At 39.4% G+C, this 16013-nt stretch overlaps 1 protein-coding gene across 1 annotated transcript in view; it reads right to left on the reverse strand.

Moving 5' to 3' along the window:
• The window catches only part of Galk (N-acetylgalactosamine kinase), a 75631-nt gene that overhangs the window by 25988 nt on the left and 33630 nt on the right, over positions 1-16013 (reverse strand). The window contains exons 3-4 of the mRNA XM_090390378.1: positions 14964-15073; positions 8165-8322 (exon numbers count right to left, since the gene is read on the reverse strand). Of these exons, the coding sequence (XP_090246504.1) occupies positions 8165-8322; positions 14964-15073 (268 nt within the window). The remainder of the gene's footprint in view (positions 1-8164; positions 8323-14963; positions 15074-16013) is intronic.

Below are 16013 nucleotides of genomic sequence, written 5' to 3' on the forward strand. Positions count from 1 at the left end.
TAGTGGAGAAGTTACAAGACAGAGAGCCATCTACCATCACCCTCAGTGAGCGATCAGAAAGAAAACTGGATAACCAATTACTAAAAACAGTTGGCAAACCATAAGATGGAAGCTTGTTTAGAAGACCTTTATGCCAAACAGGATCAAAAGCCTTTGAGATGTCAAGAGCAACTACTTGTCTTTCACCTAACCATTTCATTGAATAAGTCCATAAATGGGTAACATAAGCCAGAATATCACCAGTGGATCGACACTGACGGAATCCATACTGGCGATCGTTGATCAGATGGAAGGTTTCTACGTGGTTTAAGAGTTGACTGTTAATTGATTTCTCCATTACTTTAAAAAGAGTAGAAGTAATTGCAATGGGATGATAATTGGATGGGAGGGATTTGTCATCCTTTTTAGGAACTGGCTGGATATGAGCAAATTTCCAAGCAGAAGGAAAAACACCTTTGGAATAAGAAAGTGAAAAAAGGCGGCAAAGAATAGGAGTAAGTTCAGGAGCACAGGTTTTGAGAACAAGTGGAGAAATACCATCGGGACCTGGAGCTTTCTTAGCATCAAGATTCATCAAAATCCTTTTGACGGAAGACCACAGGAGGCATTGGATGGAGCATGTTGGGAATGGTGGGAGGTGTTTTACCAAGATCATTAATACACGAGTTGGAAGAAAAATGGGATGCTAGCAGGTCAGCTTTATCCTTGGCTGAGGTGACAACAGAACCATCTGGTTTGGACAGTTGTTGTTGTTGTTTGGTTTTTAGGAGCATTAGCAACTAAGGCCATATTGCTCCGGGATATGCAGTGGTCATTCCCTGACCTTTTCGCATCCTCCGTATTTGGTGGTGACGGGCTCGAACCCCAGTCTAATCAAGAAGCGTGTGCTATGCACTGCTGCTCCTTCCCACCTGGCTACGGAGGTGCCTGGTTTGGACAGAGGTGGGAGCAGAGATGGACAAAAGTTGCAGCCAATAGCTTTGGCAAGAGACCAGAATGCTCGGCTACCATTAGGGCAAGAAGCAAGTTTTCTACTCTTAGCCTGTTCAAACTCTAGTTTGGACTGATTAATAACTGCTTTACAATTGTTGCGAGCTTTGGTGTAGGCAGAAAATTAAACTGAAGAATTAGAAACAAGCCAATTACGATATGCAACATTCTTCTCTCAAACAGCCTTAGCACGTTTATTGGAAAACCAAGGTTTAGATAAAGGACGAGATTTTAAAGTGGAGTGTGGGATAAAGGATTCCATTCCTGCAAGAATAATTTCACTGACATGAGCTGAGCAAACGTTGACATCAGAAGTTTTGAAACAGTAATCTGACCAAGGAAAAGAAGAAAAGAAGTCTCGCAGGTCATCCCATTTTTCATTCTTGTAATGCCAAACAACAAGAGGTTGGGAATAGCCATGAGATAAAGGTTCCATTGGAGAAGAGACAATCACCAAGTTGTGATCTGAAGTGCCTAAAGGACCTCTCACTTCAACCGTGTACTTAGAAGGGTTGTTTGTGAGAAAAAGATCAAGCGTATTGGCTGTATGATTAGGATTGTCCGGTATTCTTGTAGGTAAATGAACAATCTGTGCAAGGTCATTAGTAATTGCAAAAGCCTCAGCATCTCGACCAGCTGGGTCAGTGTGACTAGAAAACGGAAGCCAGCTGGAGTTGTGAACATTAAAATCACCAAGGAAAATTACCTCACTGTTAGGAAAGTTGGACTGGAGAAAGTCAAGTTGCAAAGAGAGGAAGTCAAAGAGCTCCAAGTGATTAGTGGAATTGGGAGAACAGTAGAGACAACAGATGAATTTGACACAATGAGATAGAGAGATTTTAAGCCAGAGAAGATCAAAGAGAGGAAATTCCAAATTGCCAAGTCTCTGACAGGGAATATCAGAACGGACATATGCACAAGTACCACCTTTGAGGCGAAAGCAATCATACAGCAAATAATTTGGGCATCTGAGATGAGCAGTAGTTGAATGAACTGATAACTGAGATTGTGTCAGAAAAAGTACATGGGGTTTGGAAGACTGCAAGTGGAAATGGACATTGTTGAGATTAGAATTGAGACCACATATATTTGAGAAATGAATTAGGAAGTGCTTGCAAGGTTTAGATCTTTTCGCAGATAAGCTTGCTCTATTAGTTTGACAATTCATGGTGTATTCAATAGTAAGAAAAAGTGGGTGGGACATGCTGTATGAAATAATGAAATTTTTGGATATGGCATACATATGGTAAGAATATACCCAGATCCTGGACATAAAGTGGCCTCGACAATGCTCCCCACATACACACTGCTCGGACTCCCTCCAATCACTATCTGGCAGAGTAGAGGTAGCAATATTATACATTAGCTGATCCGGAAGCCTCCTAGAGAGTTACCAATAGGTTCGGTCCGGTGTACTAACTAGCGGCCGGCCTGCAAACACCATTTTAGAGCTGTACCCTCGAAATGTAAGGAATATTGGATCTCGCCACGACATTCATCATAACCTCAAAAGTCATTAATCATACTGCATGATGGAAGAGATAGGGAAGGGTTGACCGGAACTTAGCTCTAGAGACTAAACATGGGTTCCACCACTTCAAGCCTCCAATAAGCAAAGTGGTGGTATTGCACCGGTTGATGAGTCATCTACCACCTAGTATTGCCTGGTAACATAGAGGGGCGGCATTCCTCCATGTGGTGTGGGCACCACACCTCTACCCCTGCTTACGTTGGTTCACACCTGGGTGGTCACCCATCATGTACTTGCGCATGGAGGTTATACCCAAGATTACTAACAGTCCCACCAACGTGAAGGTGCAAGCAGAGGATATGGCTGTCACAGACCATTCGGACTTCGCCGAAATTGGGTCCACTTGACTTGAGTGTCACCCGAATATCAGTTCCATCAGTGTTTTAGACTCCCAGGTACCAAGTACAGCTTGTCTGGCATATCTGAGAGAATGTCTGTGACAACCTCAAGGACCAGCTGGGTTGCTCTATAACTTGTAAAAAAAGAAAATAAAAAAGGTTAAAAATGAACACGCTATGACTTTTTCAAACCGTTCAGTCTTTCAGTGGCCACCCTATATATTAGGTTACGTTTTGCCACGTTCTGCCCAGAAATGGCTCAAAAAATATTTTCATACAGTGCTGAATTCAAGTTATAAGTGATCCAGTTTGCAAAAGTGAATGGAAATCGTGCTGCTGAAGGTAAGTTTGGTCCTCCTCCAAACAAACCCTTCAAAGTTGCCATGAGAAACAAATGGAACCAATGGATGAAGTCTTCTGAGGACAATTTGACACCAACAGGAAGAGTGAAGAAACCAACTATAGGAGAAGTTTGTACCTGGGTGAAAAGATCCTGGGATAATATCAAGATTGAGATCGTTGTCAAGTCATTTAAGAAGTGTGGCATTTCAAATGCCATAGATGGAACTGAGGACAAGGCAATATATGAAGACAGTGATTCGTCATCAGACACAGATGAGGACAAGCTAATGGATGGGAGTTGTATGAATTTTATGATGAATAAAACTTGAGTTCAATAACTTTATGTAATACATTTTTTTTTTCAAATTTTAGGCCCCAAAATTAAGGTGTATCTTATACATGGGAGCATCTTATACATGGGGAAATACAGTAATTTATTTTTGGGTTGCTATATTCCATGTGTAAGACCCTGCATTTTGCTTCATTAAAACAGTTTCCACTTTTCTGACATTCTTGAAGCCTTTTCAAGTCTTCAAGAATGACTCTCCCAATCTTTGTCACCTGCAAATTTTGACACCATGCCCTTTGTTGATGTTGTTGATGAAAATCAAAAGCAACAGTAATCTAAGAACCAATTCTTGGGAGACTCCACTTCTGACATTACACCAAGCTGAAGAATATCCATTAATCACAACACTGTGCCTTCTGACCTGCAATCCATCTTCGAATCTTTCCAATAATCCCAACATGCTCCAGCTTATATAGTAACCTCTCATGAGGATCTCGGTAAAATTCTTTGCTAAAATCCAAATAAACTATGTCGCTATGTTAAAATTGTTCCGTACATTCAGCTCACGAATAACTGTATCAAAATAGCTTACTAGGTTAGTTAAACATGATTTTCCCATAACAAAACCATGTGTGTCCTACAGAATCCCATTTCTTTCTAAATGTCCCTGGTTTGTACTCTTAATCATTGCCTCTAAGACACTGTACAACTGGAGTAAGACTAACTGGTCTATAGTTAATGATTTCACACTTATGTATTGGCAATACACTGGCATTTCTCCAATCTAAAGGAATCTCTAATGAGTCCAATGATGCCCTTATAATTAACCTTACTGGTTCATCACACTCCAGGTGTCTCCTTCAATATAGAAAATAGAAAGAGTGCAAGAATATTTGTTGATGCTATTGAGGCAGTGTTAGGCGAGTCGGAAAACTGCTAGCTTGGGGGGGGGATACACGGACTAATAGATTAACAGTAGATGCTGGCAGAGGTGAAAGTGATTCTTGCACTGCTTCAATTGGAATGAACAGAAGCCTGGAAAACAAGGTGCAGGGGATTTCAGAGACAGCTGGGATTCACTGCAGAATAATAAAGACATGGGCTGTGTTAGAGTAGCTAAGAATAGAAACAGGTGCATGTATGCCAATGCTAGGAGTTTGGCAAATAAATTTAATGAACTTGGTGTTGGTCAAAACATCAAAGGCAGATATTGTTGGGATATCAGAGACGTGGTGTCACACAGATATAAGGAATGCAGAAATGGAATTTGAGGAGTACAGTGTTAGTTGCCTGACGGCACCAGGGATTTCCCCCATCTCCATGTTTGAGAAGTACAATGTGTACAGGAAGGATAGACAGGATATGAAGGGAGGAGGGGTTATGCTATTAGTTAAGAAACACAAAAAAAATCAAAGGAAGTACAGCCAGTCAACATGAGTGGACAGAGCAGTTTCGAGTCAGTATGGTGTAACATAAGCACTGGGAAATCAAAATTGAGAGTAGGAGTGTGTTATAGGCCTAATGACTCTGATGAAAACAACTGTACAGAGAAATAGAGTGGGCCACTAAATCAGATTGTCTTATATTGGGGATTTTAATTTTTCAGATATTGACTGGAATTTGTGGGTTGGTCACTCACACATAAGCAAGGCTTTTGTGGATTTATTGGATCATTGTTTTCTATAGCAGCATGTTCGAGAGGCAACTAGAGAGAGTAATACTCTTGATCTGATTATCAGTAGTGATTCTTCATGCATTAAGAATCTGCAGATAAAGAAACCACTAGGTGGCAGTGATCATAGTGTGCTGAAGTGGGATTTACTCAAAGAGGTAACTACCATCAGGGGTAAAGGGAAGAGTTTTTGCTTTCGTACTACAGTGGGACCAACTGATGATGTTACCAACAGCAAATTCAAAATGGCAAGCATTCAAAGAATGAATCATGGAAGCTACTAGGCTTTTCATACCAACTAAGAAATACTCTTCAAGGTTTAGGCCTAAATGGATGTCAGATGAACACATGTCTCATTAGTTCATCTAAATGGATGTCAGATGAACTAATGAGACATGTGGCAGAGAAGAAAAATGCATGGGATATGTACATGTTAACATGTGACACAGAAGCCTACGATAGATATAAGCTGGTCTGTAACCAATTTACAAAGGAAGTTATGTAGGCAAAGGCAGATTACAAGAAATCTCTGGCAAAAGATGCAAAGAAAGTAGTTCTTTACTCATGTAAACTCTAGAAGCAAAGGGATGAATCAGGTTGGTCCACTGGATATTGATGGTTCAACTGTTGATGATCCTGCTCAGGTGGCTAACAAACTAAATGAGTATTTTGCATCTACATTCACACAGGAGGAGTTATTCAGGGGGGGGGGAAATGCCAGAGGTGTATTAAACTCTGGTAGCGAGCTACATGATTTTGTAATAACTGAGAGGAAAGTGGAGGAGAAATTGTTGAAGATAAACATAAAAAAGGCAACGGGGGCAGATGGGATTTCTCCAGTTATATTAAAGGAGGCAGCAAAGGAAGTATGCAAACCCTTAGCCATAATTATGAGAGCTTCCTTGGACTCAGGGGAAATACCCTTGGACTGGAGACGCATGTGACCCCCAATTCACAAAGGATTATCAAAGAAAGACAAGTAATTACAGACTTATTAGTTTAACTTCTGTTCCATGGGAATTAATGGAGTCACTGGTTAAAGAAGCACTGCAGGATCATCTACACAAGACTTCAGTTATAGCTCAGAGGAAGTATTGTTAAGGGGAAGTATTGTCTGACCAATTTGATTGCATACTATGATGTGGTCACAAAGGAACTGGATGCAAAGAATAATTCTGATATCATATATTTGGATCTTAGGAAGGCTTTTGATACTTTTGATACTGTTGCACATGGAAGACTGTGGTACAAATTGGAGCACTGTGGCATTAAGGGCAATTTCTGCTATGTATAAAGGGATGGTGAGTGGGGAAAGAGTGGTAATCAATGGATACTGCTCGTCGTGGACTAATGTTATTAATGAAGTCCCAGTGTTGGGTCCATTGTTGTTTTCTGTATTCATTAATGATAGTGATGATGGTATATCATGCTTAATGTCCAAGTTTGCAGATGATATGAAGGTCGGCAGGGGTGTTAATAACACAAATGACAGTACGCTGCTGCAACAGAATCTAGAAAAATTGAGCAGATGGGCTGAGAGGTGGCAACTGAAGTTTAACATTGACAAATGTAAAGTACTGCATATGGGAAGCAGTAACCCCAGAGTACACATATCAACTGTGTGGTACTATACTGACAGAGGTAAAGAGTGAAAAGGACCTGTGGGTAATTGGACAGGCAAATATGAAGTTTTCTGAGCAATGCAGACGGTCTGCAAGAGTAGCTCATGGTGTCTTGTCAATGATATACAGGAATAAGGAGGTTATTATTCCCTCCTTATATAAGGAGGGAATAATAACCTCCTTATATAAGGAGGTTATTATATAAGGCAATGGCCAGGCCACACCTTGAGTTCTGTATATAGGTCTGGAGGCCTCATTTTAAGAAGGATTAGAGTTGTTGGAACGAGTACAGAGCAGGGCAACAAGATTAGTGAATGGAACAGGGTTGCTCTTACAAAGAAAGGCTTAATTTTGCAAATTACAGTGTCTGGAGACTAGGCACCTGTGAAGTGATCTGATTGAGGTGTATAAAGCCTTGAATGGTTTGAGCATGCTCAATGCTGATGGGATTCTTCCTCTTGCTCAGAATAATTGCCTGAGAGGGCATAAATTCAAATTGAGGAAAGACAGTTGTAGGATAGATGTGCAGAAGTTTGCCTTTAGCCAGCGGGTGGTTGATTGCTGGAACAAACTTCCATCTGTCGTTGTAGAGGTTGATAGCTTAAACAGATTCAAGGCAGAACTAGACATCCATTTGGAGTGAATGGATGGGTGAAATGAGAGGGGGGGGGTTTGGCTGATGCTATATAAGCTTTCTTTCTTGCATCATGTGCCCTTGCCAATGCTAATCTTGCTAAACCCTATTCTGATAACATAGGCACGTATAGATTTTGAGAATGCTTGCTGCCAGGGTATTCTCCAAACATCTTTGGAAAATACCCTGGCAGCAAACATTTTTTGGAGGAGGTGCTCTTATGACTCAGGCTATTTCTCATGGTATGGCATAGGACCTTTAGTGGCTGTGTGGGGAATCATGAAAACTGACACCTACCTTAACATTTTGGACAATTCCACACTCCCTACAATGTGGAAGTTCTTCAGTATAGACATTTGTTTCAACAGGACAGTGCCCCATGCTATGCCAATGTCCCTGTTCAAGATTGGTTCATGAACATGAATGTACAAAATGTTGGAATGGTTATCACAGAATCCTGATTTGAACCCTATGGATCCCTGATGAGATGAACTGGAAATGTCGGGGGCAGGCAAAACCAATGCCTCCCACCTATTGGTAGTTCAACTGGTCACTGTTCTGCAGGAGGAGTGAAGGACAATTTTTACACTACGTTTACCACTAGTGAAAAAAAACTTAGTCATTAGTGAAAATGACTGGTACTTAATTATGGTCATTAATACTAATTCATGGGAAGTTTTAGAATTTCACATAACAATAAAGCTTTAGCCGACAAAAAACAATGCATAATTTACATAACTGCTTACCTGTGCTGCTAAGTGGCATTCAACTACACGAATATTGTAATGAGAGGTAGAGGCCTTGTTTATCTGTACACAACTATTGGCTATCACAAATGTCACTCCATCAGGTAACTGAACATTTGTGGCTTTTAAAGGATTGAATTCTATTAACTTAGCTGATCCTAAGCAAAAACATATCAAAATCACAAATTTTTAATTAGCAGCACTCATTCAATAATTTTTATTAATTATATGCTTCAAGCTAGAATTAAAAGTTTATTTTTAATTTTAAAACAAGTGGAAAAAAAGCACCCTGGAAGAATTTTGTTATGTTTTTCAGAAAATGAATAACTTAAGTGGGAAACGTAACACAAAACAAAATTTGTTATTATCACCTACATAGTATTAGCAATATGATAGAAGGAAGCAAAGCTATATTCTTCTTCCAGTCACATAGCTCCCTGAGGAGCTGTTGTGGCCACCAACAAATTCCTCCAACTGCATCTATTGTGTGCTATACAAGCAGCATCAAAGTGTCATGTCTAGAAGTTCACTGATCCCATCCTTCCACCTAATCTCGCTCTGCACCTCTTCCTCTTGGTTTTTCCTTCCATTATATTCTTCAACAGAAAGTTTTCCCCTGTTACTATATGACCAAAAAACTTTAGTTTTCTTTTGTTGATGCTATGAAGAAGAATTTTAGGCCTGCCAATTTTATTCAATAGCACCATTAAAACTACCCACCTCCACAACACTAGAAAGTTTATTCCAAAAAAATGATTACTCTTCTGGTAAATGTAAATTTCCATGCATCTATTCTGCAACCATCCTTTTCCAATTTATGCATCCCCTTTGTGTTTCATCTGAGAAAGAGTAAAGATGCCATAAGCATTTAGTTTACTTAATCCTTTTAAAGACTTATATACTTCAATTATTTCACCACACAGATGCCTTGTTTCTAGAAACTGGAATTTACCAAATCCCAATATTTCTTGGTAAGCATATCCTTTTGTGTCCCCAACTAATTTTGCTGCTCATCTCTGCACCCATTCCAACAAATCTACTTACTTCTTAAAATGAGGTTTCCAAACCTGTATGCATGCAGTATTCCAGATGCGGCCTAACCACTGCCTTATACAATGGAATAATAATTTTCTTATCCAGCAAAGTTCCCACATACCAGTGACAGAACCCCATGAGCTGTTCTAGCAGCTTGTTTGTACTGCTGAGAGAATTTCATGTCAAAATTAATGTACACTGCAAAAAGTGCAATAACGTAAGGAATTATATATGGACTACACAGAATTTAAGTGGAATTACAGTATATATCAAACATTAGTGAAATACTAATTAGCATATCAAACAGTACATCTTAAGTTAAATTTTATATGACAGTTATACCAATCTAGTATATTTAATTCCTTGTTCGCCTATGCACAAACCTGTCTACTTAAGTTCTTCTCAGAATATACTATCAATGCTAAGGACATAAAAACTCTATTAATGGAAACACAAGAGACTCAGTGAACAACTTACCCAATGTCATTTCAAAAAAATATGGTTTATAAAAAAGTTTAAGACCTCAATATGGTTTCAATATGTACACAAATTTCAAATTCATGACTATCAGTCTGCACAATATTACAAGGCAACTCCTTGAAAAAGGATTCTTTAGTATTGCCCATCTTGTGCAGTTTAAATCAATCACAAACAGCTACTATATTCAATCTTGACATCTGGCAGCATTATCACTAGCAGTTATAATTGCTTTATCTGATATTTCTTAACATAAACAATTTTGATAACTTTTTTAAAAATGTGATAAAATTTAGTTTAATTCCTTACCACTAACAGCCCCTGCATGATGAATAAAGTTTTTTGAAGATGCGGTATCCTGATATTTTCTGTTGCAGAATATTTTACAAAAGGACAGACACGACAGGATGGTGGTGGAGGAGGAGAGATATGCGCTTAATTAAGAAGAACATAAAATCTAATGCAGTGCACTCAGTCTATGGGTGCCCAGTGCAATATTAAGTCAGTTTGGTGCGATATAAACATTGAGAAAACCAAAATGAGAATAGGGATATGATGACTACAACAAAAAGAGTTATACAGACAAATAGAAAGGGCAAGTAAATCAGATTTTTTTTTTTTTTTTTTTATTATTATTATTATTATGAAAACTCCAAACATGAAAAGGTGTTAGAACCTATAGTACTTAGTACCATGCATGGGAGGGCAGAAGATGGTTTTTGACTGGCAATGGTACGTGCTCAGTCTGGTTTGGAAGAGAGGGGGAAATTACAGAAGCCAATTCAGAAGAACTGGCCATGGAAGTATCTACAGAAAAGGCATACAGAAACAGAATGTCTATGAGGCAGGGTGGAGAGACTTAGAAAGAAATATTTTATTAATTAATTAACCTGGCTGTCCTCTTTTGAATGGAGTCTAGAAGCCTAAGAGAGGTTCCTGAGGGGGCACCATTCCAGAAGTGGGAGCAATATTACATGGCTGGGTGGATTTGGGATTTGCACAGAGCGAGTAGTTCTTTAGAAGAAAAGTAACACAACAAGTGAAATAGAAAATACAGTTTCTCTGGATGCAGAGGAAGCAATATTTGTGATGTGGCTGTGCCAAGAGAAATTAGAAGTCAGGGTAATCCTTAATAGAGATATGATCTTCAATAGAAATCTGAATGTCATCAAAGATAGGAATAGGAACTGTAGACCCATTTTGTGAGATATAGGACAGGACTGAGTTTTAAAAGGATTCAAATGAACCTTAAGATCAACATTTAAGGAAATAGTGGTGAGTATTTGAGAAGGGCAAGGTTTCTCAAATTGGAAGGTGGAATGTAGTGTGCTATCATCAGCAAAATTATGGATAGGATTTTCAGTCAGTGGGAGAAGGTCATTGATATACAAGAGGAAAAGAAAGGGAGAAGGAACTGAACTTTAGGGAATGCCAGCATTACTGGAGAGCTATCTATTACCACTTATAGAGATCAATCAGAGAGAAAACTAGATAAAAAAATGTAAAAAAAAAGTCGGAAATCCATAAATAAATAAATTTTCTGTTTATACGCCGGGATGACCAAACAGTCAGGAGTTCACAAGATAGACAGAATACAAGAAACAGCACCGTATTCAGCAGTCATCACGGGCTTGAACCCCGGTCACTCAAGGCATGTGTACTTATGCACCCGCACGCCTGACCACTAGGCTACGGCGGCTGGAAGCTTGTTAAGAAGACCTTTATGCTAAACATAATCAAATGCCTCAGATTTGTCAGGTCATTGTCGAAAAAAAGCCATCAATTAATGTTAAATTTGAAAGTGTCTGCAATTCTGCCCAATCACGATGAGAGCCTTGTCGATCAATTCGGCCCTGGAGAAATTGTGCAAGGCTCAAGGGGTAGAATTTTTCTCAGCCTGGTCTGTGCTTGTTAACAGGAGAGACTGCTTCTACAGAGATGGGATGGGATACACTTAAATAGAAAGAGTGCAAGAATATTTGCTGATGCTTTTGATGTACTGTTAGGTGGATCGAAAAACTGCTAGCTTGGGGGGATATATGGACTAATAGATTAACAGTAACCACTGGCAGAGGTGAAAGTGATTCTTGCACTGCTTCTATTGGAATGAGCAGAAGCCTGGAAAACAAGATGCAGGGGATTTCAGAGACTGCTGGGAGTCACTGCAGTACAAGTAAACACATGGGCTGTGTTAGGGTAGCTAAGAATAGGAACAGGTGCATTTTTACTTGCATGTACACCAATGCTACGAGTTTGGTAAATAAATTTGATGAATTTGTGATGTTGGTCAAAACATCGAAGGCAGATATTGTTGAGATATCAGAGGTGTGGTGTCACACAGATATAAGGAATGCAGAACTGATATTTGGTGAGTACAATGTGTACAGGAAGGCTATTAGTTAAGAAACACAAAATCCAAGGAAGTACAGCCAGTTGACATGGCTGAACAGTGCAGTGTCGAGTCAGTTTGGTGTGACACAAGCACTGGGAAATCAAAATTGAGAGTTGTAGTGTGTTATAGGCCTAATGACTCTGATAAGTATAATAAACAGCTGTACGTGGAAATAGAGTGGGCCGGTAAATCAGAGAGTTTTATAATAGGGAATTTTAATTTTCCCAGATATTGACTTGAATTTTGGGTCAGTCACTCACACACTAGCAAGGCTTTTGTGGATTTATTTGATGAATGTTTTCTACAGCAGCATGTTTGGGAGGCAACTAGAGGGAGTAATACTCTTGATCTGATTATCTGTAGTGATTCTTCATGCATTAGGAATCTGCAGATAAAGGAACCACTAGGTGGGAGTGATCACAGTGTGCTGAAGTGGGATTTACTCAAAGACGTAACTATCATTAGGGGTAAAGGGAAGGGTGTTTGCTTTCGCAAAGGCGACTACGGAGGTCAGAGACAGTATTTAAATTCTATATGGTGGGATAGAGTTTAAGTACTGTGCCACCACTGATAGAATTTAAATACTGTGTTTAATAACTGCTGACATTACAAACAGCAAATTCAAAATGGGAAGCATTCAAAGAATTCACATCTGGTGAGTAAGGGCTTGGCACACCCAGGGTCGGTCTCTCTCTCTCTCTCTCTCTCTCTCTCTCTCTCTCTCTCTCTCTCTCTCTCTCTCTCTCTCTCTCTCTCTCTCTCTCTCTCTCTCTCTCTCTCTCTCTCTCTCTCTCTCTCTCTCCCCCCCCCCCCTTGGAAGCTACTAAGCTTTTCATATCAATTAAGAAATACTGTTCAAGGTTTAGGCCTAAATGGAGGTCAGATGAATTAATGAGACATGGCAGAGAAAAAAAATGCATGGGAAACATGTAAATTATAATGGGTGATACGGAAGCCTATGATAGATATAAGCTGGTCTGTAACCAAGTCACAATGGAGGTTAGGCAGGCAAAGATAGATTACGAGAAATCTTTGGCAAAGGATGCAAAGAAAAACAGCGAAGAGTTCTTTATTTATGTAAACTCTAGAAGGAAGGGGATGAATCAGATGGGTCCCCCTTGATATTGATGGTTCAACTGTTGATGATTCTGCTAACGTAGCTAACAAACTAAATGAATATTTTGCATCGACATTCACACATGAGTTATTCAGCAAGGGGAATGCCAGAGGTGTATTCAACTCTGGCAGTAAGCTAGATAATCTTGTAATAACTGAGAGCAAACTGGAGGAGAAATTGTTGAAGATAAACATAAGAAAGGCACCTGGGGTGGATAGGATCTATCCAGTTAGATAAAAGGAGGCAGCAAAGGAAGTAAGCCCTTAGCCATAATTGTAAGAGCTTCCATGGACTCAGGGGAGGTGCCCATGGACTGGAGATGTGCAAATGTGACCCCAATTCACAAAGGAGGATCAAAGGCTGACACAAGTAATTATAGACCTGTGAGTTTAACTTCTGTTCCCGGAAAAATTAATGGAGGCACTGGTTAAAGAAGCACTGCAAGATCATCTAGACAAGACTTCAGTTATAGCTCTGACACAGAATGGGTTTGTTAAGGGGAAGTCTTGTCTGACCAATTTGATTGTATACTATGATGTCACAAAGGAACGGAATGCAAAGAATAATTTTGATATCCTATATTTGGATCTTTGAAAGGCCTTTGATACTGATGCACATGGAAGACTGCTGCACAAATTGGAGCAGTGTGACATTGGAGTCAAACTGCTGCTATGGATAAAGGGATGGTTGAGTGGGAGAAGACAGAGTGGTAATCAATGGACACTGCTCTTAGTGGAGTCCCTCAGAGTTCCGTGTTGGGTCCATTGTTGTTTTCTGTATTTATAATGGTATATCAGGCTTAATCTCCAAGTTTGCAGATGATAAGAAGGTTGGCAGGGTTATTAATGACAGTACGGTGCTGCAACAGGATTTAGAAAAGTTGACCAGATGGGCTAAAATGTGGCAACTGAAGTTTAACATTGACAAATGTAAAGTACTACATATGGGAAGCAGGGACCTGGGGGTAATTGTGCAGGCAGATATGAAGTTTTCTGAGCAGTGCAGATGGTCTGCAACAGTAGCTCACGGTGTCTTGTCAATGTTATACAGGAATTTTTCTAGAAGGGATAAGGTGATTATCCCCTTCTATGTGGATCAGTCAGGCCACACCATGAGTACTGTATAGAGGTCTGGAGACCTCATTTTAGGAAGGATGTAGAGCTGCTGGAGCGAGTGCAGAGAAAGGCAACAAGATTAGTGAATGGAACAAAGGGTTACTCTTACAAAGAAAGGATTAAGTTTTGCAAATTACAGTGTTTGGAGACTAGGCACCTGTGAGGTGATGTGATTGAGGGGTATAAACCTTGAATGGTTTGAGCATGCTTAATGCTGATGGGATTCTTCCTCTTGCTCAGAATAATCACCTAAGAGGGCATAAATTCAAATTGAGGAAAGATAGTTGTAGGATAGATGTGCAGAAGTCTGCCTTTAGCCAGCAGGTGGTTGATTGCTGGAACAAACTTTTATCTGTCATTGTAGAGGTTGATAGCTTAAACAGATTCAAAGCATAACTAGACAAACATTTGAAGCGAATGGATGGGTGAAATGAGAAGGGTTTTTTTTTTTTTTGGCTGATGCTATATAGGCTTGCCTTTTTTTCTTATGTGCCTTTACTAATGATAACGCTAAAAGTAAAACCAATCAGCTTTACTTGCCATTCAGTTGCTGGTTTGTTTGTTTTTTTTTTTTAATCCAAGAAGTTTATATTCAATAAAAGCAAATTTATAGAAAGACTATAATGGAATAACTACAAACACAATTAAATTGAAATTATTTACCTGTTTCAGCCAAGAAAGCTATTGCTTGATCCATACCACCACCCTGAGTGCCAATAAACCGTTCAGATTTGGCACACAAACAAGCTAAATCCATTTTTGATATTTCAAATCTAGAGGGGGAGAGATGGAGAAAAACACTAATATTTGTTTATGAGGCTTACCTTTAAAATTATAACCATTAAGTTTTATTTTTCAACACATTTGAAGTGAAAATATATATAGTCTTTTGCATTGCTACTATTGGTACATACAGCGGCCCGGAAAGCAAGATATCTGGAATTTCAGGCCCTGCTGTGAGTCATCACTGAACAAATGAATACATGGGCTGTGTTAGGGTAACTAAGAGTAAGAACATGTGCATGTATACTTGCATGTACACTAATGCTAGGAGCACGGCAAATAAATTTGATGAATTTGAACTACTGATTATGTCATCAAATGCAGACATTGTAGATATAGCAGAGACATGGTGTCACTCAGACATTAGCAATGCTGAATTTTAATATGGAGAGAACAATATACAGGAAGGACCGACAGGAGAGGTTCAGGGGTTATGCTCTTAGTTAAGAAGAATATTAAATCTAAAGCAGTGCATCCAATTGACCTGGGTGACGAGTATACTAAGGACTATGATGAGTATATTAAAACAGCTATAGAGGTAAATGGAGTGGGCCAAGAAATCAGAATGTTTCATAATGGGGAATTTAACTTTCCAGATTTTGACTGGAATTTGTGAGTTGGTCACTCACACACTAGCAAGAGTTGTGAATTTCCTAGATGACTACAGCAGTTTTCTACTGCAGCATATTAGAGAAGTAACAAGAGAAAGCAAGCTTATATCAGTAGTGATTCTTCATGCATTAAGAATCTGAAGGTAAAAGACCCACTGGATGGCAGTCATCACAGTGTACTAATGTCAAATTTAATTAAAGACCTTACTGTCAAGGGTAAAGGGAAAGGCTTTTGCTTTTTTGTAAGGGTGACTACAGAGATCTCATACAATTCTTAAATTGTGTGCAGTGGGATCATCAGGTGGGTGACTGACAGCAA

This window comes from Mastigoproctus giganteus, chromosome 2, assembly GCF_048544385.1.
Source record: "Mastigoproctus giganteus isolate SK-2022 chromosome 2, ASM4854438v1, whole genome shotgun sequence".
NCBI classification, from domain to species: domain Eukaryota; kingdom Metazoa; phylum Arthropoda; class Arachnida; order Uropygi; family Thelyphonidae; genus Mastigoproctus; species Mastigoproctus giganteus.